At 39.3% G+C, this 23,774-nt stretch overlaps 1 protein-coding gene across 21 annotated transcripts in view; it reads left to right on the top strand.

The window, feature by feature from the left end:
* The window catches only part of ARB2A (ARB2 cotranscriptional regulator A), a 407,046-nt gene that overhangs the window by 41,998 nt on the left and 341,274 nt on the right, over positions 1-23,774 (top strand). For all 21 annotated transcript variants that reach the window (XM_060416002.1, XM_042250753.1, XM_042250755.1 and 18 more), the window contains 2 exons: positions 4,497-4,598; positions 10,129-10,229. In XM_060416002.1, the coding sequence (XP_060271985.1) occupies positions 4,529-4,598; positions 10,129-10,229 (171 nt within the window). In that variant the 5' untranslated portion in view covers positions 4,497-4,528. The remainder of the gene's footprint in view (positions 1-4,496; positions 4,599-10,128; positions 10,230-23,774) is intronic.

Below are 23,774 nucleotides of genomic sequence, written 5' to 3'. Positions count from 1 at the left end.
TCCAGCCAAACGATTGACCGCATGCCCATGAATCATTTCATAGTCACTCATCTGGTCATATCTCTTTCCAGAGAAATGGAACAACCAGGTGCCCTGCTCGCAGTTCTGCCCACTGGGAAGATTTCCCTTCACCGCTGTTTTTTAGGGATGTCCCCAAAGGGGCCTCTGATGCTTCTGCTGTCCACTTTTAGGTGGGGACTGAGTATCATGCAGAACCATCGGTGATCCAAACTCGAGTTTTCTCTTCTTCTGCCAGCTGATGAGGCTTTAGGTGCGTGCTGATGAATAGAAGGCGGTGTCGCAGGAGTGGAGACCATAGGCATTTGGGCTACTCCCGCATGTTACTTATTTTTGTCTTCAGGGCTTGCTCAGTCCTAACCACATACACACCACTCCCTATTTAATGATGGAGTGCTGTTGTACACACCCAACTTCAATTCTTGGTGTGTCACTTACCATCTAGTTCATGATGGCCTGCTAAGGTCTCATGGTAAGCTGGCAGCCTGTGGTTAAGTGTTCAATCTCCACTTAGGCCCAGTAGCAGGCCAAGAGGTATTTCTTAAAAGGAGACTAGTTACCTACAGAGGATAGTAAGGCTTTGTGACAAAATCCTGAACCTGTGCTGTGAAGGGAGGAGAGGATTGATGTCTTAGCTTGAAGACAGTTATACAGAGAGTAGGAGTTCTGTCTTACCACTTTTGTTCTACTCAGGCCTTCAGTGGATTGGATGAGTTCATCTGTATTGGAGGTGGGGGGCAACCTGCTTGACCCAGTCTGCAGATTCAAATGTTAATCTCATTCAGAAATATCTTCCTAAACATGCTCAGAATAATATTTAACCAAATATTTGGGTACCCAGTCAAGTTGACACATAAAATTAACTATCACACTATTCATTTGTCTATGGAAACTGTGGTTGCTTCCACCTTTTGGCTGTTGTGAGTAATACTGCAGTGAATAGGGGTGTACAAATGTATGAATCTTTGTTTTCAGTTCTTTGGGGGTATAAAATGGTATTTTTATCCAATGACTTCATATGTTTAGTTGAAGTTTAGAATTCTAGTTGCTAAATGGCTTTAATGACCAGAGATTGTTTTAGAAAAAACAGTGGTTACATCTGATGTATATTTAGGTTATAAGGATTCAGTTGTACTGTATTTTATAGGAGATTGAAGGGATTTTGCATGGAAATGTTCTATTATACTTGATTTTTACCTAATCTACTGCCCTTGGAACCCAATTTCTGCAAAATGCAGTTATATAGCTTTGTTTTCCTTTTACAAAGCAGAAAAATAATTTCTGAAAGTTTCTTTCTGAGTCTATTCAAGTCGGCTTCCCTGGTAGCTCAGCTGGGAAAGAATCCGCCTGTAATGCAGGAGACCCCGGTTTGATTCCTGGGATGGGAAGATCCCCTGGAGAAGGAGTAGGCTACCCACTCCAGTATTCTTGGGCTTCCCTGGTGGCTCAGACAATAAAGGATCCCTGGGTCAGGAAGACCCCTGGAGAAGGGCATGGCAACCCACCCAAGTATTCTTGCCTGGAGGATCCCATGGACAGAGGAGCCTGGCGGGCTACAGTCCATGGGGTTGCAAAGAGTTGGATGTGACTGAGTGACTGAGCACAGACACTCAATGCCAGTGAAATTAAAAATATCCACATCTAGTTCTCTAACTGACAGAGGAGGAGTTTGAGGAATACATGTTTTAGTTTATTATTCATTTTATCATTCAAAGGAACTTTTTGGTCAAAGCAAAAGCATATTTCTGTATTCAGAAGAGTTTATTCTTTTTATAAGGTAATGAAGAGAGGGGTTAGACTATATTGAAGCTTATACAGGACATAGAATAAAAGTATAGGGATTTTGAAAGAGTACTGACTTAGATATTGGAGAATAAGTTTATTTTTTTAATCCCACAGTACTATTAAGGTATAATTTTGGGCAAGCCATTTTATGTCTCTGGGCTTATTTCCTTGTCTCAAAGACAGTGAAGATAACGTGCTACTGCTTTATAGGGCTGTGATGGTCATATGAGGTATAGTATGTGAAATCTTATATATGGATGTTAGATGGCATTTTATGATCTGAGCTGATAGAAAATGAATATTAGACATAATACAGCTGCTTATATTTTGGATGGTTTTGTGTGTATCTGATTAAGAGGATTCTAAGTTTTGAATTGTGGAAGATGACTGTGAAGTAAAAGAATTTAATTCAATGGAAGGAGAAAAGTGAGAATCTTCAAGCCAATTTTTGATAAAAAGTATTTTAATCAATTTTGCAAAGATTTACACATTGTTCAGAACCTTACTAATGAATCAGAAATTTGTCAGCATGTACCCATTTGCCCCAGTATGCATACTTTGTGACATTTTTTATTTTACTAGATAATTTGCAGATTTTTTTTTTAATAAACTAGCTTGTATGTTGAAGATGGTATATTTTTATGTAAGTTGAGGTTTATCCGATGCAGTAGTTTAAAGAGTTTTAAACAATGACTTTCTTTTTTTTTTTTTACAAGTTTTTTGATATCTTATCTTTGTGTCCCACAAAGAGAGACTCGAGACTGGAGGTAGACAAACTGTTTTATCTTCTGGCATATTTTTGTGATCTGTACAGGTGGATTGATTATATCTCTGTAAGTGAGAGACAGAAATAAAGTGTGACTTCTGAGATTCTTTTGTTTTAAACAAAGGCCGGGGTTGGGGGTGGGGAGTTGCTGGTTTGCTATACTGTGTGTCCTAGGAGTTTTTTCTCTCTAGGAACTTGAGTTTGAATGAGAAAAAAAAAATCTCAAAATCTAAACTTAAAAAAGAAAATCTTTTGAGAGATAAATAAATTTGAAGTTTATCTTTTATTTGTTCCAAGTTTGCATGTGACACGAAGATGACATATAGTGAGAATTTTTGCCTCATCCAGTAATAACCTATAAGAAATTGTTACATACTGTTGACAGACTGATTTGAGGCTGGGGCAGGGAAAATGCAAGATATGCCTGCAACACCGTGTAGTAACAGGAAATAAGAAAATGCTCACAAAATAAAAAGATGAGACTGAGGAGCCGGGATGACTGTTTGCAATGTAGTGTCCTGGGCGGAATCCTGGAACAGAAAATGGAAATTAACGGAAAAACGGATGAATAATACCTGGGCTTTGTTAATAGTAATGTACCAACGTTGGTTTCTTCATTGAGGCAAACGTAGCATGGTAAGGTAGAATGTTAACAATAGGGAAAACTGGATATAGACCCTGTCTGTACTATCTTTCAGCTTATTTGTATCTAAAATGATTCAGAAATAAAATGCTTATTTGCAAAATATTGCTGACAGTCTTTTATTATGTATAGTCAAATGATGTGAAGAATAGAAACTGTTTTGTGTCAGCCTGTTTTCTCCAGTTAGCATGTTTTATTTTACTATTGTTATTTCCCCTCTAAAAGTAGAATAATGGAAACAGTGGAAACTGTGAGAGACTTTATTTGGGCTCCAAAATTACTGCAGATGGTGACTGCAGCCATGAAATTAAAAGATGCTTGCTCCTTGGAAGAAAACCTATGACTAACCTAGACAGCATATTAAAAAGCAAAGACATTACTTTGCCAACAAAGGTTCGTCTAGTCAAAGCTGTGGCATTTCTAGTAGTCATGTATGGATGTGAGAGTTGGACTATAAAGAAAGCTGAGCACCAAAGAATGGATGCTTTTGAACTGTGGTGGTGTTGAAGATTCTTGAGAGTCCTTTGGACTGCAAAGAGAGCCAACCAGTCCATTCTAAAGGAAATCAGTCCTGAATATTCATTGGAAGGACTGATGCCTAGCTGAAATTACAATACTTGGGCCACCTGATGTGAAGAACTGACTCACTGGAAAAGACCCTGATGCTGGGAAAGATTGAAGGCGGGAGGAGAAGGGGACAACAGAGGATGAAATGGTTGGATGGCATCACTGACCTGATGGACATGAGTTTGAGCAGGCTCCTGGAGTTGGTGATGGACAGGGAGGCCTGGCATGTGGCAGTCCATGGGGTCACAAAGAGACATGACTGAGCGACTGAACTGACGGATAGTATATTACTATTATTTAGATTTTTAAGTTCCCTTATTCATAGCACTAGTAACTTTTGGTGATCTTTAAAAGTCATATTAATATCTGAAAATTTTAAAAAATGATAGAAGGAGGTTAATAAGGTACAAATTAGTAGCTGTATATTCTGAAGGGAAAGAAGTTCATAATCATTGTGATACATAGGATCTGAGTTGTGATTGTTTGGAGAATTACAGTTTTGAAAGTACTTATGTTATATTGATTGATACTGTATGTCATCACAATGAAGCATTTTGGTAAGTTAAAAAATTATTAATAAGAATCTTACCATTTAAGGCAACACATAAAAAGTAAACTAATAGAAAAAGAAAAAAAATTAAAATAAATGTAAGATACCATCTTTGTTATTAATTATGAAAATGAATATAAGTAAATTTCATGTCATTTCTTTTCTAGATTTATTATCTAGGATAGATTTGGATGAACTAATGAAAAAAGATGAACCACCTCTTGATTTTCCTGATACACTGGAAGGATTTGAATATGCTTTTAATGAAAGTAAGTGGTGTATGCTATATATATACAAAATCTGTTTAACAATGCTAATAGAAAATAAGCAATCCTGAACTTTTATTTGCCAGCTAGGAAGTTTTGTATGTTTCTTTTGAGAAACAATATCTTATCCTGTCATGATGAAATTCTTCTGTCAAGTAAAAGAGCCAAGTAATAATTTCCCATACTTGTCAAGTCACTTAAACCAATGAATATGATTTTAATTCAGCTTAGGTATTTTCATTCTTGAGGGTTCAGCTCTCTTGTATCCAGCTGGAACTCCCAATTAATAGTGTAGAAAGAAGCTATTATTTCATGTGTTATTTAAAAGATGAAGTGACTGGCAATAATTATCTGTGACACTATTTTAAAACATAATACTTGATTCCATTATTATTTTTTAGGCAACATCCTTATTGTAAAACTTCATTAAGTTCTGAATAAAATAAGCTTGGGACTTGGGATAAGGTACCATAGATTGCAAGAATGTTTCTTGTACAAAGAACCACGAAACTGGGTTAATAATACTGTAATACTTGAGAAATAATGTTATTACAGGCCAAGTAGCATTTGAATTATAGCTGAATATTTGAATTATAGCTGAATATTTGAATTATAGCTGTCTGTATCTACATCAACTGAATTGCTGATCTGTTATCATTGTGTGTGTGTTTTTTAATTTTACATGGATTTATTTTATTCTATTCACATTGACTGTTGTCATACCACCTACAAAAAGTGCAAAAGCCTAATCAGTTTTCTAATACCAGGTCAGAGCCAGGTTGCAGAAGAGGAACTATACAGTAAGTTACAGGAAGAGTTCAGATGTCCTGTCACTTGATGTACTTAAAGCTGTAAATATTGCCACAGGAGAATCTCTGGTTTTTTGCAGCATCCATACAGTTACTGCCAGTGAGGCCTTCTTAGATCGACGTGTCTTTGCAGTATCAGTTATGGGTGTTAGAGCTTATAGTGATAGTCTCTGTGTACTAGAATATTAACTGAACATATTAGAACATATTAGAGACATGTTAGAAAGTATTAGAACATATTAGGAACTTTGATCTCTTTTCTGATACTAATTTGCATGCTTTTTAATAAAGGGTGTCTTTTGGCAAAGTATGTGTGAGTAGTAATATTTTGTTTTTAAAAGAAAATTTTAAATTTCTTTATAGTTTAATTAACAGACTCTAAAGAACTCTGAGACTGACATTGCTCCTGCCCCTCTGAAACAATGACCAGACTCCTCTTTCAGGCCAGGGATGGGGGCATGTGCTGGCGGTGCAGATGAATCATAGAACTATGTTTGCTTTATGAATAGAAGACACCAGTTTTCCTTGAAGTCTACCTTTCATCTTCCTTGAACATTTCTTAAAGGAAATGAAAGACAAAGAAGCAATACACTTTTATCTCTCACTTTCTTACCAGATACGTTCACACACACACATCTTTGCTTACATGTTTACATTCTTGCATGCACATACTCACTTTTGGGACACACCTACACCTTTGCAAATGCACGTGTGCTTTCATGGACTTACACCTGAATGTGTAAGCACCCTTGCACACACCTATCAAGTATTTTTTTTTAATATCCTGGACATTGTCTTGCATAAATGTAGACTTACAATATGGGCAAAGATTCTTGCATTCCAAGGAGAGAATGCCACTCTTATGGATCTCATTTTTAGCACGATGCAGTTCGAGGTTGAATTCACGGTGAATGGTGAGTATTTTTTTTTTAAAGATGTGAGGATTTGAAACCAAGAAACTAGTTTCATTGTTAAATCCCTAAGAGAGCAGTCCTATCTTAGACTCTTCAGGGACTTTTTTTCAGGGTTTATAATGCAAAAACTTTCATGAAAGCTTTGAATTGAAACTTTCATTGACTAAAAGAAGCTTCTAAATTTTTCTAAAGAATCTGGAAGTTCTTAGTTGGGTAAAGAAGAATTAAGATACAGAATTCACTCTAAGGAAAAAGAAAACTGTAACAAAGGGGAAGAGATTCTTTTTACCTGCATTAAACTGATACCTTGTTCTTTCAAATCACTGTGCCTTTTCAAATACTCTTTGTGTTTAAAGTGCCTGTTTAGCCTTTTTCCAGTTGCAGTTGGTATACGGCCCAGCTTGGCTTTTCACCTTATACCCTCACTCTTACTCCCTATGTACTTCGGTGCGGTACTGTGAGAAATCACGCTTTTGTTATCACCAAAACACACACACACACATATATATATATAACTCAGCAACAAACTGTTTTGAGTTTGAAGTTTGTCTTCCATGATGGCTGATTTTTATTGGATTCTTACTGTTGTCAGAAAGTGTCTTAAATATTTTCAATTTATTAATTCATGTAGGTCATTGATAGCTTATCTTGGGTCTCAGATTCTACCACCAATCTGGTAAAATATATGGATATGCTTTTCAAAATAACATACATTTGGTTATACACCGGAGATTTTACAACTGATTTTCAGTTCAGTTCAGTCGCTCAATCGTGTCCGACTCTTTGCGACCCCATGAATCGCAGCACGCCAGGCCTTCCTGTTCATCACCATCTCCTCTAAAATGTCCTAAATCAGACCTTTGACAGTTGCTAAAGAGATTTTCCAGACCTTTGAGAAATACTGTTTGCAAATCCAACTGTAAGTGATCCAGATGATCTTTTCTGGTTAAGAATGCTTACTCTCCTTGCCTCTTTATGTTCTTTTTACTTCTAATACTAGTGTTAGTAGTTGGCTGTTTTGGCAAGGCTCATTTTTCCTAAAGTATTAAAATCATTGTCAACTTATGAGAATCATTATGTTCAAAATGAGTAGAGAATTTAAAAAAACAAACAGCAAACCTCTCTTTGAGATGCAGATATATCTACATCTAACTACATAAACTCACTCTCTCGGTAAGTCAGTTCCCTTTCACACAACAGTCCCATAGAAAATGCATTTCGAATTTTAGCTGCAGAAGTAGTACAGCTTACTATGTGCCACATGCCTGTAAGGTTGCTTTAGTCAAACTCACAAATGTCAGATTTGCAGATACCTTAAATTCACTTGTATTGGTATCCTAAATGGGAATTTCCCTGTCCTCAAAAGAAAGACATAGACGTACCTGATAATTGATATGGCATCATCTGACCATAAATGAGTTTTCGTTATGGTGATCTAGTGCTGTGTCTCATGTTGAGTATTAAAAAACTTTAGAAATAAGAATTAGCACTTATATTAAAAATACTGAGTATGTGTAGTAAAATTGATTCATAAAATAATGATATGAGATAGTTTTACTTAGAGTAGTAATGTTTCCCGGATTTTAGCTCTGGTGCCATAGCTTTCCTTTCAAGTCTTTCTTCACTCTTGCAAGCCCTCATTGGGTAAAAATCAAATACTAATAACTCAGTTTAGCTTGACCATGTACCTCTTCTGCCACTCCTAGGATAAAGGCTAAAGGCTAAAGTTTGAGGCTTCTACTATTTGATTTCATGTGTTCTCCACTGTTGGATTATTCAGTTCGTCTCAGTACTCTCTTTGTTTCTGTTAAACTGGGTTGTTCACCATTATTTGAACTTGCCATCTGTTTTTTTTGTTTTTATTTTTTCAAAATTATATTTTCATTGAGTAGAGGGGAGGGAAGTTGTTAAAGCTCTTGATGTGCTGTTTTTCTCTCCTGAATACCAGGAGAATGCTTCCGGGGAGACAAGACAGGTGGCTTGGTCTGCCATGGGGAGAATCCTTCTCCATGAAGTATTTTGAACAAGTTAACTGGTTTGCCATTGCTTACAGTTAAACCTATAATCTGCAGATATGTAATTGCATGTTTCTTTGAAAAAATATCACATGAGCAGTACAACTCTCTGGCACATAAAGTAGAAGTGTTTATAACCAGCATGCCTACCAATGTGTGCAGTAACTCACATGCCCCACTTAGAGACATCACCTGGTCTGGACCAGAGCATGCTATCCAGTGAGAAGAGAAGACTGGGAAGACACAGCCAGGCTGTTGCAAACCACTCCCTGCTTTGCCTGTGCCTTTTGGTCGCTTGGGCCATTGAAATTATTAATAAAGTTATTTATTGTCAGTACAGTCATTGAACTTTGTGAGTTTGTCTTGACAGTCTTATCAGGTCGGTTTATATCTCTTCCTCAGTTCTCGTCTCCTCAAAACAAAAGTTTGGAACAGACTAAAAATCCCTGGTGGCTCAGATGGTAAAGCGTCTGCCTTCAGTGCAGGAGACCCGGGTTTGACCCCTGGGTTGGGAAGATCCCCTGTAGAAGGAAATGGCAACACACTCCAGTATTCTTGCCTGGAAAATCCCATGGACAGAGGAGCCTGGTTGGCTGCTGTCCATGGGGTTACAAAGAGTCGGACACGACTGAGCGACTTCACTCACTAAAGGGTTTAAAACAACAGACAAGTCACAGTTCTGGTTGGCTCAAGCAGACAGATCTTTTATTAGACAGACACTCTCAAAATGTGGAAGCCAGCTGATCCCAAAGGAGTCATCATAACAATCCCTCTTGATTTCCCCTTTGTATTTCCCATCTCCTCCTTTTGGTTGTGCCCTGTGCAGAATAGGGCTTGTACCCACCACCAGTCAAGAAAGGGAAGGCAACTAGGCATACGTTCAAGGCCGACTAGCAATTGCAAGTTAAATAACAACAGGCCCTGTTGCGTGTGTCCTCCCATAATTCAGTCTGTTGTAATCAGATGTATATATACATATAGAATATTTATGAACCCTTAATAGGCTCCTAGCTGCCTAAGATTACTTGAGGAAGCCCCTGTGGTTAGTTTGTATCCACTGTGTGCCTAGGGCTCCCAGTGCTGGAGTTGGAACAGTCTGGTTATTTTTGTAGCAACTCTGTGGGCCCCCCTGGGTGTGTCTGAGAGGGGGTTTAGAGATCAGCTTGCCTCCTTTTCAGCTAGGTTACCCCCTGTTGCTCATGCCTACCCTCCTACCTAGCAGTCTAAACCTGCTTTGGTTCACTGTCTCTCTCCCATTTCCATTTGAAATCGTATTTGTCTTTCAAGCCAGGTGAGAAATTTCACTAAAACCTTTGAACCTATTCTAGCTTATAGGGATCCTTCGTTTTTCTAAACTCATTTTAGACTTTACGTGAGTTGCCTGTAGCAGTTTTTTAGATTGTTGACTTCATTCTTTGTAAAAAGTTACTTCACTTTTAAATATTTATGCTTTTACTCCTCAGGTAACCTCTAAGCTTAAGAATCGGGACCATGTTCATGGGTGTAGCTAGCAAAAATCCTCATATGTTATAGGCCTTCAAATATTGTTAATTTGCTTTGGGTTAGAGAAATGAAGATGGAAGACAGCCTTTGAGTGCTTGGGTCCTTCTTTTATACTATGTACACCTTTGTACTATATGGATATTTAAAGAAAAAGATCTAATGAAAACAATGAGAATGTCCTGAGACATTAAATTTTTATTAGACATTATTTATGATGCTTTACATATTGTTATAAATATACTCTGAATCATAGCACTATTTTAACAAATACACTTGTTTGTTTGTCTTCTAGAGGGGCAGTTAAGACACATAAAAACTGGGGAGCCGTTTGTTTTTAACTACCGGGAAGACTTGCACAGATGGAACCAGAAAAGATATGAAGCACTAGGAGAGGTATGGTTGTGTATATGATTTAACCTTGTCTTTTATTCCAGTTTTAAATAATCAGAATAAAGGTTTAAGTTGAAGCAGTACATGTGTTCTTTCTGCAAAATGATTCAAAAAGGTTTTTGTATTTTTTTTATTTTTAGTGGTAGCGTTAGAAACCTAATTTCAGTTTAAAATTTTATGTTTTTACACAGATTTTTTCATGACCTTGATATTTTGTAACGAGTCATTATAAGGGGAACAAATTGATGCTAAATTTTTTTTTTTTAATGTTTTTAGGAGGTTGAGTCCTCTGCTGTTCCAGGAAGAATACGTCTCTTTTTAAATGCTTATCTAAAACAAAAAGCACAGAGTTACCGTTGTTAATTATGTGAGATGATGGACATGTTAATTATCCTAGTCTTGGCAATTTTTCTTAGAAATTTCCTGGCAATTGTAAAATCATCTTATTGTGCATTTTAGGTATATACAAATACAGTTATCAGTTATTACTGAAAGTTACAAAAAAGTGTTTTATCTATAGGAAGAAAATTGCTATTGGCTAATAAATTAGATATAAACTACATATCTTTGACTTGATAAAGGATTAGGCCTTGTGAAACATTACATGCCTCTTTAATGCTACCACTGGTAGGAACCTTTGAAAATGTCATTTGTCATTCAAGTGAATGTTTTGTTAAAGCTCAGAGTTTTACTCATTAGTGTCATATTGTTGTTGTTCAGTTGCTTAGTCATCTCAAACTCTTTGCGATCCCATGGACTGCAGCATGTCAGGCTTCCCTGTCCTTCACTGTCTCCCTTAACTCATGTCCATTGAGTTGATGATGCCATCCAACCATCTCATCCTATGTCCCCCCATTCTCCTGCCCTCAATCTTTCCCACTCTCAGGGTCTTTTCCAGTGGGTCAGCTCTTTGCATCAGGTGGCCAAAGTATTGGAGCTTCAGCTTCAACATAGTCATTCCAGTAAATATTCAGGGTTGATTTCCTTTAGGATGGACTGGTTTGATTTCCTTGCAGTCCAAGGGACTCTCAGGTCTTCTCCAGAACCACGATTTGAAAGCATCAGTTCTTTGGCACTCAGCCTCCTTTATGGTCCAGCTCTCAAATCCGTATATGACTACTGGAAAAACCATAGTTTTGACTATATGAACGTTTGTCAGCAGAGTGATGTCTCTGATTTTTGATGTCATAGTCTGTGTTTTTCATAAAATGCATATAAACACATTTGTTTACTGCGATAACTGACAACTGCTTGATTTCTATAAAGAAAAGCTGAAAGTTCTATTTATATTTTGGCTGTCTTAATAAAAGTAGTCAAAGTGAATTATTTGCTTAAACAGCAGCATAAAGAATATATTAAATTAAGTTTATCTTTTCTGGAATACAGATTTTCTTGGATCTCTTCTGCACATCTTTGAGCAAAAGTGTTGACAGCTTTTGTTCTGAACCATCTTTTTTAAGATGTCTGATTAGGAAGCACACTTAGAAGATAGAGATTGTGTCTTCTAGCACAGAGGACAGATTTGTTTGATGTCCAAGGAATTTCATGCTAGGGAACATCTGCTGAAGAAGGAAATGGCAACCCACTCCAGTATTCTTGCCTGGAGAATTCCGTGGACAGAGGAACATGGTGGGCTACAGTCCATGGTGTTGCAAACAGACCGACGCAACCGAGTGACTGACACTTTCACTTCACTTTCATGCAAATGGAGAGTCACAGAAATTTTGACTATGAGCCTCGTAGTCAGTCTCAAGACATGTCACCATAATTCTGAAAATGCAAGTTCTCGTATAACTATCTAGAGTTCCCAGAAAACATATAAACGTGGTGTTTAAATTCTGAAAATAGTTCAATGCTTCTTATTACCAATAAGATCTCTAGTTTTGTTAAGCGAGAACCTGTGAAAAGTCTCTCACCAGTGTCCTCCATGTAAAAGCACAGAAAAAACTTTTCTCCTCTGTGATGGATAGGGCAGAATTCAGAAATTTGAGTTTATTGCCTGAGAGCCTGCCTTAATAAATAAACTTTTGGGACACGACTGAAGTGACTTAGCAATAGCAATAGCGATGCTTAAATTTTAAGTTTTAAGGAGACAGTTTTGACTTCAGCCAACAATCTAAACCAAAGCCCCTTCTGTTTTCTTAAGTGTTTTCCTACAGAATATTGAGTTTTGTCTTCAGCTGAGAGGTACTATATATGTTTCACAACTGCCGTTTTAGTTTATGTTTATTTCTCTCTTAAGGAGATTATTATAGCAGTCATTCAGCGGAAATTGTTTTTAAGACTTGCTCCTGAAATGCTCTATCATTTCTATGTAAATTAAACTAACTGTGTAAGTAAAATAAACTGAGATGTCATTTTCTTTTTAGAATGCAGTGTCATAACTACACAAAAGAGTACTCTTTTATACTCACAGTTACATTTTTACAGTTAAACAAATGCTTTTGCTAATATGTATATATATATTTTTATTGTCTACATATAACTTGATAAAAACATATACCTTTTAATAAGTTTGGTTAATTTGTCTAAATTTAGAAAGATACTTTCAGTTTAAAGAAGTGGGAGAGTGGTGAGAAAGGGTGATTTTCAGAAGTTTTCATGCATATATGTCAGAGACGAATATTATGCCAAGGAATAACGTTTCCTTTGAAAGATTAAAAAGGCTATCATTTAAGTAATAAATAGAATGGAAAAACCCAGCATGTAACTTGTCAAATTTTCTCAACTATCTCTTTCATGTCAATACTGATTTATTATTAAATGGAGAATTTGTAATCCAGAAGAAATTCTAATGAAAGATTTGAATGTTTTGCCTAAATTGGGTCTTTGTACTTCCTTTGATATTTGTTTACTTCTTTAAAAGTTAATAAATTGTTAGTGTACTTAGTAAGAGGATAGTATTGATTGAACAGTCTTAAAAGCTTGGCTTTTTATTCATGGCTAGGACCACACTTACAAAAAAAAAAGAAAGTAAAGGCATAATTTCACCCCCTCCTCCCAGACCTAAATTAGTAACACGTCTTGTAAAAGAGTGCAGTGTTATTGAAAAGTACTACTGCTAAAAAGATGGAATTTATGCAGCTATAAAAATTGGATTTTTCCAATGGCCATATTCAGGTGTTTGAAATAGGAACAACTTAAAGAAGAATAATATAAGTTATTATGTTAATAGTCAAATATTTGAATATAATGTGATTTGTTGTTGTTGAGTCACTCAGTCGTGTCTGACTCCTCGTGAGCCCATGAACAGTAGCACACCAGGCTTCCCTGTCCTTCAGCGTCTCCTGGAGTTTGCTCAAACTCATGTCCATTGAGTCAGTGATGCCAGTGATTGTGTGTGACTAATACCTTCATATAATGTGAAATTCCCACATCTCATATTGTGACAGAAACAAGGGCCTGGCTGTCAGGAAATCTGGGTCCTAGTTTTGGCTCAGCACTATCTCTGTGGTAGAGAAACTATAAGATGAACCCAGGACATTGGCTTTTTTGGAAAGTAAACCCTCAGTTTAATGGCAGTATGTGAATAGGACAAAGAAACCCAACTTGAGAGGATTTCCTTTGGCCAAAATTGGGACAATTTGAGGGTAAAACAGAATAAGGCTTCTATTGATTATAAATACTTAATTAAAAGTCATGATTCCATAGCATTTTTATAATATAGCTAATTTGCTGTCATAAGATGAAAATTATCTGAAAATTGGTAATCAAAGGGAAAGAAGTAAGTAGCTCGACATTTTATGAGAAACCGTAGTTCATTTGCAGTTGAAGAAGGAATGTTTTACTTTACCAAGAATACTGGCTACTAACAGTAAAAAAAAAAAAAAAAAGATATAATTAGAAAATCACTATCATTCTAAAGATGTTCCCTCAAGAGTCCCATTTCCTGCTTATTCAGTCAACCACTAATCTGGGATCTACTGTGAAGGGACTTATACAGCAGATACAATTAAGGTTACTAGTCAACTGATCTTAAGATAGGGAGGTTGTCCTGGAATATCTGGGTGAATTCTGTACAATCACAAGAGCAATTAAAAGCCGAAGAGAAAGGGCAAAAGAGTCAATCACAGAGATTCTGCGGAAGAGGCAGGGAGAGAGGTTTCAGCCACGAGGATTCACACGCATTGCTGGCTTTGAGATAGAACCAGAGAGAGGCCTGCATGAGCTCAGGGTACCCCTAAACTAATAAGAAGCATGGAAAACTCAGTGCACTGGATTTGACCAACAACTTGAGTGAACTTGAAAGGGGACTTGCTCCAGAACCTCCTGGTAAGAGCCCAGCTGGCTGACACCTTGATTTTGGCTTTGCGAAAGCTAAAGCAGAGACGCCAGTGGAACCAACCCACATTTGTGATCTATAAACTGTGAGATGCTGAACTCTGTTTAAAGCTATTAAGTTTGTGGTAACTTGGTAAATGAAGTATGTGGTTGTTAATTTAGTAGAGGAAAACTGCCATACTACCCCTTCTTGAAATGACTGATTTCATGAAGGATGTGAGGGAATATTTGCACAGTATGTTTGCACAGAATATTTGCACTTTTCCCAGAGTATCAACTCAGAGATTTCTTGCAATTGTAAGGGGAAAAATACATACCTTAAAACAGAGATTTAGCTGTCAGCATAGTACCTGATGAACACAGTTAGTATCACTAGTGGTAGAATAACTTGACATTCTGTATCTTCTGATAGGATGCTGTTTGAAGTACACAGCATTAACTGTGGCTATATCTTGCTACATACGCTGACTCTGAGGCTAATCAGCCCTTTAGAGCTGTATTCCGTTTTCGTGAAATACAGGAATAGAGGGAAGAGCAAATGATACCACAAGGACACAATCCAATACAAGGGACATGTAGAAGACAATACCATTAAAAATTCTGAAAAGATTTGTGTGTTGAGGGTAAAGAAACTGTTGTAGATGAAAATAAACAAGGAGACAGCAACAAGCTTGCATATATGAACACTGATGGGACTTTGGTTAAAAAAATAATAAGGTGAAACAACCTCTATACTCTTTAGGGACAACGAGGAAGAATTGTTCTTGTTTTTCCAGTATGAAATATTGCATATTGTGGTTATATAGGAAAATGTCCTTATTCTTAGGTGATGCTAGCGAAATATTTAGGGAGAAAGTCATGGTGCCTGAAAGCTATTTTAAAATGTGTCCTAAAGAAGAGGAAAACCCAGGGAAATAAAAAGAAAGTATGTATGGCAAAATGCTATTGTCCAGTCAAAGTGGAAGATGTAAAGATGCTTATTGTACTATTTTCAACATTTCTGTGTGTTTGAAAAGTTTCACAAGTTGAATATTGGGGGAAAGGAAGCTGGTGCTAGGAACCTGAGTACGCTTCATGTTTGTGAGTGAGGCTTGCTCCCTGGCAGGCATACTTCGGGGCTCTTGGACTATACCATTTTCTTTGTTGTGTGCTGTGCTAAGTTGCTTCAGTCATGTCCTACTGTTTGTAACCCCATGGACTACAGCAGGCCAGGCTCCTCTGTCCTGGGACACTCCAGACAGGAATACTGCAGTGGGTTGCCATGCCCTCCTTCAGGGGATCTTCCCAACCCAGGGATCAAACCTGCGTCTCTTAGTCTCTTGCTTTGGCAGGCGGCTTTTTTTTACCACTAGGGCCACTTGGAAAGCCCACCGTTTTACTTGGGACCCATCAAATCCTAGAATTTGGAGTACTTTTTTTCTGGTGTAACAACAGCCATTCTAGGACTTGAGTTGTCTCCCAATAGTTTATTCCATTTTTTAGAAGTACCTTACTTAGTATTTTGCCTGGGGCATAAATGCGTTTGGTGTCACAGAGGCAGTGAACTGAGTGGCGGAGCATTGTGACAGTTTCTGTGAATCTCTCATACTCCTGTATGTCATCTTGGATATGCCAAGAATACAAGGCCCTGCCTGCTTTTTCACCTGGGCCATTTCTCAAGAGTTGTGTTTGCAAGAAACAATATTGAAGTATGAAGATAGGTCTTTCTCTGGGACAAAGAACAGGCTTGCTTACAGCGTGCTGTCAAATGGTAAGCTCCCCAAGCTCGGTATTTCGCAGCTTCAGCCTGAACAGCTGTGTGTGCAGCATCCATCTAGGGTCACGTCATGTTGTGCTCCATGGACTTGGGGTCCAGGAAACCAGTGCAAATATGCTGATGGCTGTTCTGTGAGGAGTAAAGCCCTTGGTCTGTGACCCAGAAGTTTTGTGTCTTGCATTAGCACCCACGAAACAGTAACAGGCTAGCTGATTAGTTTGTAACTAGAGCAAAAGCAAATCTCAGACCTGTCAGTGACGACTGACTCCCTGCCAGGGAGCAAGCCTCACTCACAAACGTGGAGCGTATTCAGATTTCTATCACCAGCTTCCTTTCCCCCAATATTCAAATTGTGAAACTTCTCAAACACACAGAAATGTTGACAAATGGTACAATAAACATCTTTGCATCTTCCTTCTTGATTGGATGACTGCTAACAGCATTTAGAAGAATGAATAGCATTAGAAGAATGAATAGATCTTCAATAATTCCTGTTTTCAGTCTGACTACGCACTTCCACTCTTCACTGGACCTGCATTTTCTAAGCCTGAAGGCCCTGAGGTTCTGCGAGGCCAGTAACGTGCTTTCCTATTTTAAATAGACAGCACCACCATTCAGCCAGTTAGTTATGTTAGAAGCTTCGTAGTCCTTTCACTCTTGGTTTTAATGTGTGGCCAGGTCTTGTTATTTTACCTTTTTGCATCTCATCTTCCTCCATCGCTCCTGCTGTTGGTTGAGCTTAGGTCTGTATCATCTCTTAAAACTATAACTCTGCAGTTCAGCTGAAATGCATCCCCCCATCAGTATTCATATGTCAAAGCTCTAACCCCTTGGGTGATTGTATTTATAGATGGGGCTGTTAGAAAGTAACTTAGGTTAAATGTGGTCATAGAGATGGGGTCCTAGTCAGATAGGATTGGTCGCTTTAGATTTCTCTCTCTCTGTCTCTCCACTCCTGCCCCTTCTCTGTTTCTCCCCCTCTCCTCCGTGTATGCACCGAGGAAAGGCCATGTGAGGATAGAGCAAGAAAGCAACTGTCTACCAGCCAGAAGGAGCCCTCTCGCCAGGAACCTAATCAGCCAAGCACCTATATCTGGTACTTCTCAGCCTTCAGAACCGTGAGAAATGGATTTCGGTCGTTTGAGCCAGCTAATCTACGGTGCTTTGTTATGGTGACCCGATCAAACTGTTAGCTGCAGGGTGGTCGCTCCCTGCCTGCTCTGCCCTCCTGAACAGGTTCAGGTCTTTGAACCTGTTCTCAACACTGCTACCAGAGATATTAATATCTTTTGAAGCTGCCACTGTGATCGTGTTTGCCTGTTTTTGGAACCTTGTTGTGTTTCCCTGCGAGATGAATTTTAAGCTGTGTGCCTTGTTGCACCAGACCTTTCATGAGTTGGCCCTTTCATATTTTTTCTGGCTCCATCACTTGCCTTCCCTCTTGCCCCAGTTCCCACTCACCCTATGCTCGAGCTATATAAACCTGCTCGTGGCTTCCTAATACGCCATGCTGTTGTATATCTCTGGGCCTTGACTCAGGCAGGGAGCATGTGGTGCCAGGCTGCAGCTTCCCCACCCTCCCTCCCATCTGCTTGCAGAATATTTATTCATCTCTCAAGCTTAGATCAACCTCAAAGAAAACTTTCTCTGATCCACAGAGGATAGAATGGACCTCTCTCTATTTTGTGTGTTCATATTTGCTTTTAAGATAATTCTAGTCTGACATATATAATATATTATTTCTCTTAGTGTTCAGTATATCTTTCTCCTCTTACTAGATGTGGTGGGAGCTTACCTGAGGCTAAATAGATAGTGCACTAGTCAGGGTGCTCCAAAGAAACGAAACTAACAGGTTTTATGTTGTTATTGCACTAAGTCGTGTCCAACTCTTTTGTGACCCTAGCCAGGACTGTAGCCTGCCAGGCTCCTCTGTCCATGGGATTTCCCAGGCAAGAATACTGGAGTGGGTTGCCATTTCCTTCTCTGGAGGATCTTCCTGACCCAGGGATTGAACCCACGTCTCCTGCATTGGCAGGCAGATTCTTTACCATGGACCACTAGGGAAGCCCAACAGGTTGTATATATATAGAGAAATACACTTATTTTAAGCAATTTGCTTATGTAATTATGGAGACTAGATAAGTCCAAAATCTTATGGGGAGGTCAGTAGTCTAAAGAACCAGATCAGAGTTGATGTTCCAGTTTGATTTCAAATACGTCTTCAGGCAGAATTCCCTCTTGCTCTGGAGAAAGTGAAATGAAAGATGCTTGGGGGATCTTCTCAACCCGGGATTAAACCCATGTCTCTCGCATTGCAGGCAGATCCTTTACTGTTTGAGCCACTAGGGAAGCATTTGCTCTGGAAAGTTCAGCCTTTATTCTTTGAAGCCCTTCAACTGATTGAATGAGGCCTACCTTTATGAAGCTGAAGCTCCAATACTTTGGCCACCTGATGAGAAGAACCGACTCATTGGAAAAGACCCTGATGCCAGGAAAGATTGAATGCAGGAGAAGGGAATGACAGGGGATGAGATGGTGGATGGTATCACCAACTTGATGGACATGAGTTTGAGCAAGCTCCAGGAGTTGGTGATGGACAGGGAGGCCTGGCATGCTGCAGTTATTGGGGTCACAAAGAGTCAGACACGACTGAGTGATTGAACTAGCTGACCCTCATGAGGGAGAGCAATCTACTTTACTTAAAGTACCTTGCTTTATATGTAAATTTCATCCAAAAATACCCCCCCAGAAACAGCCAGAATAATGTCTGACCATGTATCTGAGCACCATCGCCCAACTAGATTGATCCATAAAATTGAACATCACAAAGATTGACTACATAATCAATCATAGTTTTATTCTGTGATTTATTCTGAATAGGCCGTAAGACCTCACATAGCCTTTAGGCTCAGGGTGGAGTCATTTTCTGTAGAAATTCAAGCCCATGATGTGATGCCTACTGCCTTTTCTTCACCAGAACCCCTCAATTTCTTTCTGTGTTGTTTAATTCTTTCCATTCACAGAAATAGGCGGGATATATATTTGTACTGTGGCATAATAAGCATGCAGCAGCTGTTTTTTTCTTTTCCTTTTCCATTATAGACAGGAACTTTTCTAAGCTTTCAGTCATAAGGTTTACAGTTTCACAGTGACCAGCCTGCTACAAGTTATATACTGCATGATTTGATGGCCCAGCAGGGAAGAGAAATTCCTTCCCAAAGATATCTTTTGTAGAAGATGTAACCTGAAACATAAGAATCAAAAGATATTGGTCTATTACTAGAGTAAGATTCATTCATCAGCAGTTGGTCCTTTTCAGCACCACAGTGAAGGACCAAAATATCTGCAATTTGATGTTACTCAGGTTAGACTGGAGAAGGCGATGGCACCCCACTCCAGTACTCTTGCCTGGAAAATCCCATGGGCAGAGGAGCCTGGTAGGCTGCAGTCCATGGGGTCGCTAAGAGTCGGACATGACTGAGCGACTTCACTTTCATTTTTCAGTTTCATGCATTGGAGGAAGAAGTGGCAACCCACTCCAGTGTTCTTGCCTGGAGAATCCCAGGGACGGGGGAGCCTGGTCGGCTGCCATCTATGGGGTCGCACAGAGTTGGATACGACTGAGCAACTTAGCAGCAGCAGGTTAGACCATGCCAGGTTCCAAAACAGAGACTGTCTTGGCAAACATAGAGCTTAACCTCTTCAGATATTTATTGCTGTAAAACACAAAAGAAGAATTGTATTGTCACACCAGCATCCGCCCCAGCCCCGTTTTCCTCAGATCCCTTGCAAATACAGAGAATTCTGTTTTGTGGGGACCCTCCTGTGGCTGCCTTGGTCTTGCCTCTCCTGGGTCTTTTGCGGACTGGCTCCCTTTTGGTTGAGCGTGAGCATACACTTGTGTAGGTCTACAAGCTAGCCCTTCTTGACTTTATTTCTGCCCATTTTTGGTAACAAATGTTCAGTTGCCTATTGCAGCTTTCTGTAAACCACTACACTGAGCTTGATAACCAACATATGTGCATTTGAGGTGATACTTCTTCACCCATGGCTGGACCCTATGTACCATAAAACATAGCTTTTTTACCTGAATGCCTTCTCCAAGTTGGTACTGTGTTTTTTGCTCCAGTGCTTTTATTGTGTTTTGAGTGTTTACATCTACCTCCATGTGTGCAAAACTTAGCCCTAAGTGCCTATGCCTGTCATGTCCATTAGAGTCCCGTGGGGCTGTGGGCAGTGGTCCAGTATAGTTCACTTGCCAGCTGCGTGTGGGGCCTTCGCTGTAGGCAGTCAGTCTCATGGCTTTTGCTGTCTGTTTTCTCACAGGTGGATAGTATAGTCCTTGCCATTTTGTGCCTCTGAGGGCACAAGAGGAATAAGCTGATGATCAGCCACTGTTGCATGGGTGCAGCTCCACCTTGTCCATGTATCTATTAAGCTAAAGTGGCAACGTCAAGTGAGCACAGTAAGGTATCCACTTGCTGGTTAGAGTTACCTTATGACTATTTTGATAGGAATCAGCATATCTTACTTTAATGAGTCCTTTAAATTCCCATGGAGTTATATTCATGGGCAGCACTCATGGGCGTTTGCCCTAGGCTCCAGTCCGCATTTCTGAAGTACCTTCCTGGTTCACTTTTCTGCAGTCCATCTACCTGACCATATGACCAAGCCATTCACCAGCACCCGTGAGTCACACAAACTGTAGGACCCACGTTGTTGTCTAATTCCTTTGTCACTGAAAGGTTGCACTTCTGCCCACTGAGCTGATTTATTCTAATCTTCAGTCAAAGTTTCTTCCATCAGTTGATCACAGTGTGGAAGCTTGCCACACAGGGGTGCCGTCCATCACCTTGGAAGTGACATCTGTAAACCAGGACGCTTTTTGTTTGTCAAGTAGGGACCACTCACAAGGCGCTCCTAAGGTGACACTGGGATTCAGTAGTTCTCCAGGTGGCTGCAGAATCGGTCCTAATGGGAAAGAGGCAGTCTCCTCATATGAGCAGGTACATTTCTTGTTTTCCTCTGGTAGATGCTCCTGTATCAACCATTTCCATCTTTACTGTGAAATTTTCCTTTGTGCTCTCTTCCTTATTAGGCTCTTTCTGTGACATTACACAGAACATTATGGGTAGCTCAGATCTCAAGATCATTGCCTTCAGTTATGGAGGCACTTTCAGGTGATGCCTGGAAACGAGCCAGCGTCTTTCAAGCAGAAGGTGCTGGGTTGTTGCATCTGGACATTTTTTGTCTGAAACTCAGCAATCCCTGTTGGACAGCCCTCGTAGACTTTTGCCATAAGTTCCAATCTGGAGGAGTGAGTTCAAGTTATAAAAACTTCCAGAATTATATATAAGGGTGGATCATAAGAATTTCAGATGTATTGATTGGGCTACTATGGTCTTTTGTAATTCATACACAGCCTGCTGTGGTTCAGGCCTTCATTTAAATATGGCCTTCTTTCAGAAGCTTTATGGACAGAAGCTAGTGGTATCCTCACTTGTAGAATATATCCTATCTATAATCACACCAACCTAACTAAGTGTTGAGCTTCTCTTTTGGTTTCTGAGGTAAGCCTTTGACAGTGTGGATCACAATAAACTGTGGAAAATTCTGAAAGAGATGGAAATACAGACCACCTGACCTGCCTCTTGAGACACCTATATGCAGATCAGGAAGCAACAGTGAGAACTGGACATGGAACAGCAGACTGGTTCCAAATAGGAAAAGGAGTATGTCAAGGCTGTATATTGTCACCCTACTTGTTTAACTTATATGCAGAGTACATCATGAGAAACGCTGGACTGGAAGAAACACAAGCTGGAATCAAGATTGCCAGGAGAAATATCAATAACCTCAGATATGCAGATGACACCACCCTTATGGAAGAAAGTGAAGAGGAACTAAAAAGCCTCTTGATGAAAGTGAAAGAGGAGAGTGAAACAGTTGGCTTAAAGCTCAACATTCAGAAAACGAAGATCATGACGTCTGGTCCCATCACTTCATGGGAAATAGATGGGAAACAGTGGAAACAGTGTCAGACTTTATTTTTTTGGGCTCCAAAATCACTGCAGATGGTGATTATGGCCATGAAATTAAAAGACGCTTACTCCTTGGAAGGAAAGTTATGACCAACCTAGATAGCATATTGAAAAGCAGAGACATTACTTTGCCAACAAAGGTCCGTCTAGGCAAGGCTATGGTTTTTCCAGTGGTCATGTATGGATATGAGAATTGGACTATGAAGAAAGCTGAGCGCCGAAGAATTGATGCTTTTGAACTGTGATGTTGGAGAAGATTCTTGAGAGTCCCTCGGACTGCAAGGAGATCCAACCAGTCCATTCTGAAGGAGATCAGTCCTGGGTATTCTTTGGAAGGACTGATGCTAAAGCTGAAACTCCAGTACTTTGGCCACCTCATGGGAAGAGTTGACTTATTTGAAAAGACCCTGATGGTGGGAGGGATTGGGGGCAGGAGGAGAAGGGGACGACAGAAGATGAGATGGCTGGATGGCATCACTGACTTGATGGAGAGTTTGGGTGAACTCCGGGAATTGGTGATGGACAGGGAGGCCTGGCGTGCTGCGATTGATGGGGTCGCAAAGAGTCGGACACGATGAAGCGGCTGAACTGAACTGAACTAAGTGTTGAGCTTTTCTTTTGGTTTCTGAGATAGGCAATGGCAGCAATGCCTTCCTGGCTGCCTGTGGAATATCATCAGTGGCTCCTCTCTAAGTTACTCATCAAAACTTTAACATGAGCAGGCCCTCGGAACTTTGTTAAAATTGCCAAGGAAATTGTTAATGAGCGTAAACTGGTGAATTCAGATACTCTTGTGGATAAATAAGAAACATGGGGTCCTTCCCACATGAAGGCAAATGCTGATTGACTCTTTTCTGATAGATATCAACAAAAAGGCGTTTGTAATATTAAAAAAATAATAACTTTCTTTAAATAATGTTGAAATACTGCTGCATTGTATTTGGCCTGTAGAATGGGAGGATGATATGTAATTTTTCCTGATGAACTTCATTAGCTGGATAGAAAAACAAATAGAATAAATATACTAACGCTGATGTAAAAAGCTAGAACATTTAATAACTAAGGTCAGATGGGGATTAGTTCTGTGTTTAATAACCTGTAAGAGTAGACAGCGGTGTGAATTGGTTAAAAATAAGGTGATGGTTTGTCCTGAGACTGGAATTAACAGGTACATAAACACACATGGATTGTTTAAATGAAGATATGATCTCAGTCAATAAAACATTTTTTTTCACTCAGTGTTTACACACTTAATGAGAATAATTTTCAACTAAAGTAGGCAGTTAGTTCTTAGGTAAGATTTCTGAAAAAAACTCAGCCTGAGCTGTGATGGTATTCTCTGTTAGGCATCATAGCCCTGCATGACAGGTAACTTGCCGCTTCTCAGCAAGCATTTGTTAAGAATGCTGTTATTTCCTCCTGTCAGGAATCCATATGTGTGCTGCCTAGAGCAACAGACTGGAGACACAA

This window comes from Ovis aries, chromosome 5 (assembly GCF_016772045.2).
Source record: "Ovis aries strain OAR_USU_Benz2616 breed Rambouillet chromosome 5, ARS-UI_Ramb_v3.0, whole genome shotgun sequence".
Taxonomy (NCBI): Eukaryota; Metazoa; Chordata; class Mammalia; order Artiodactyla; family Bovidae; genus Ovis; species Ovis aries.
The sequence above is the reverse complement of the archived record's forward strand: the minus strand, read 5'-3'. Positions and strand labels throughout refer to the sequence as shown.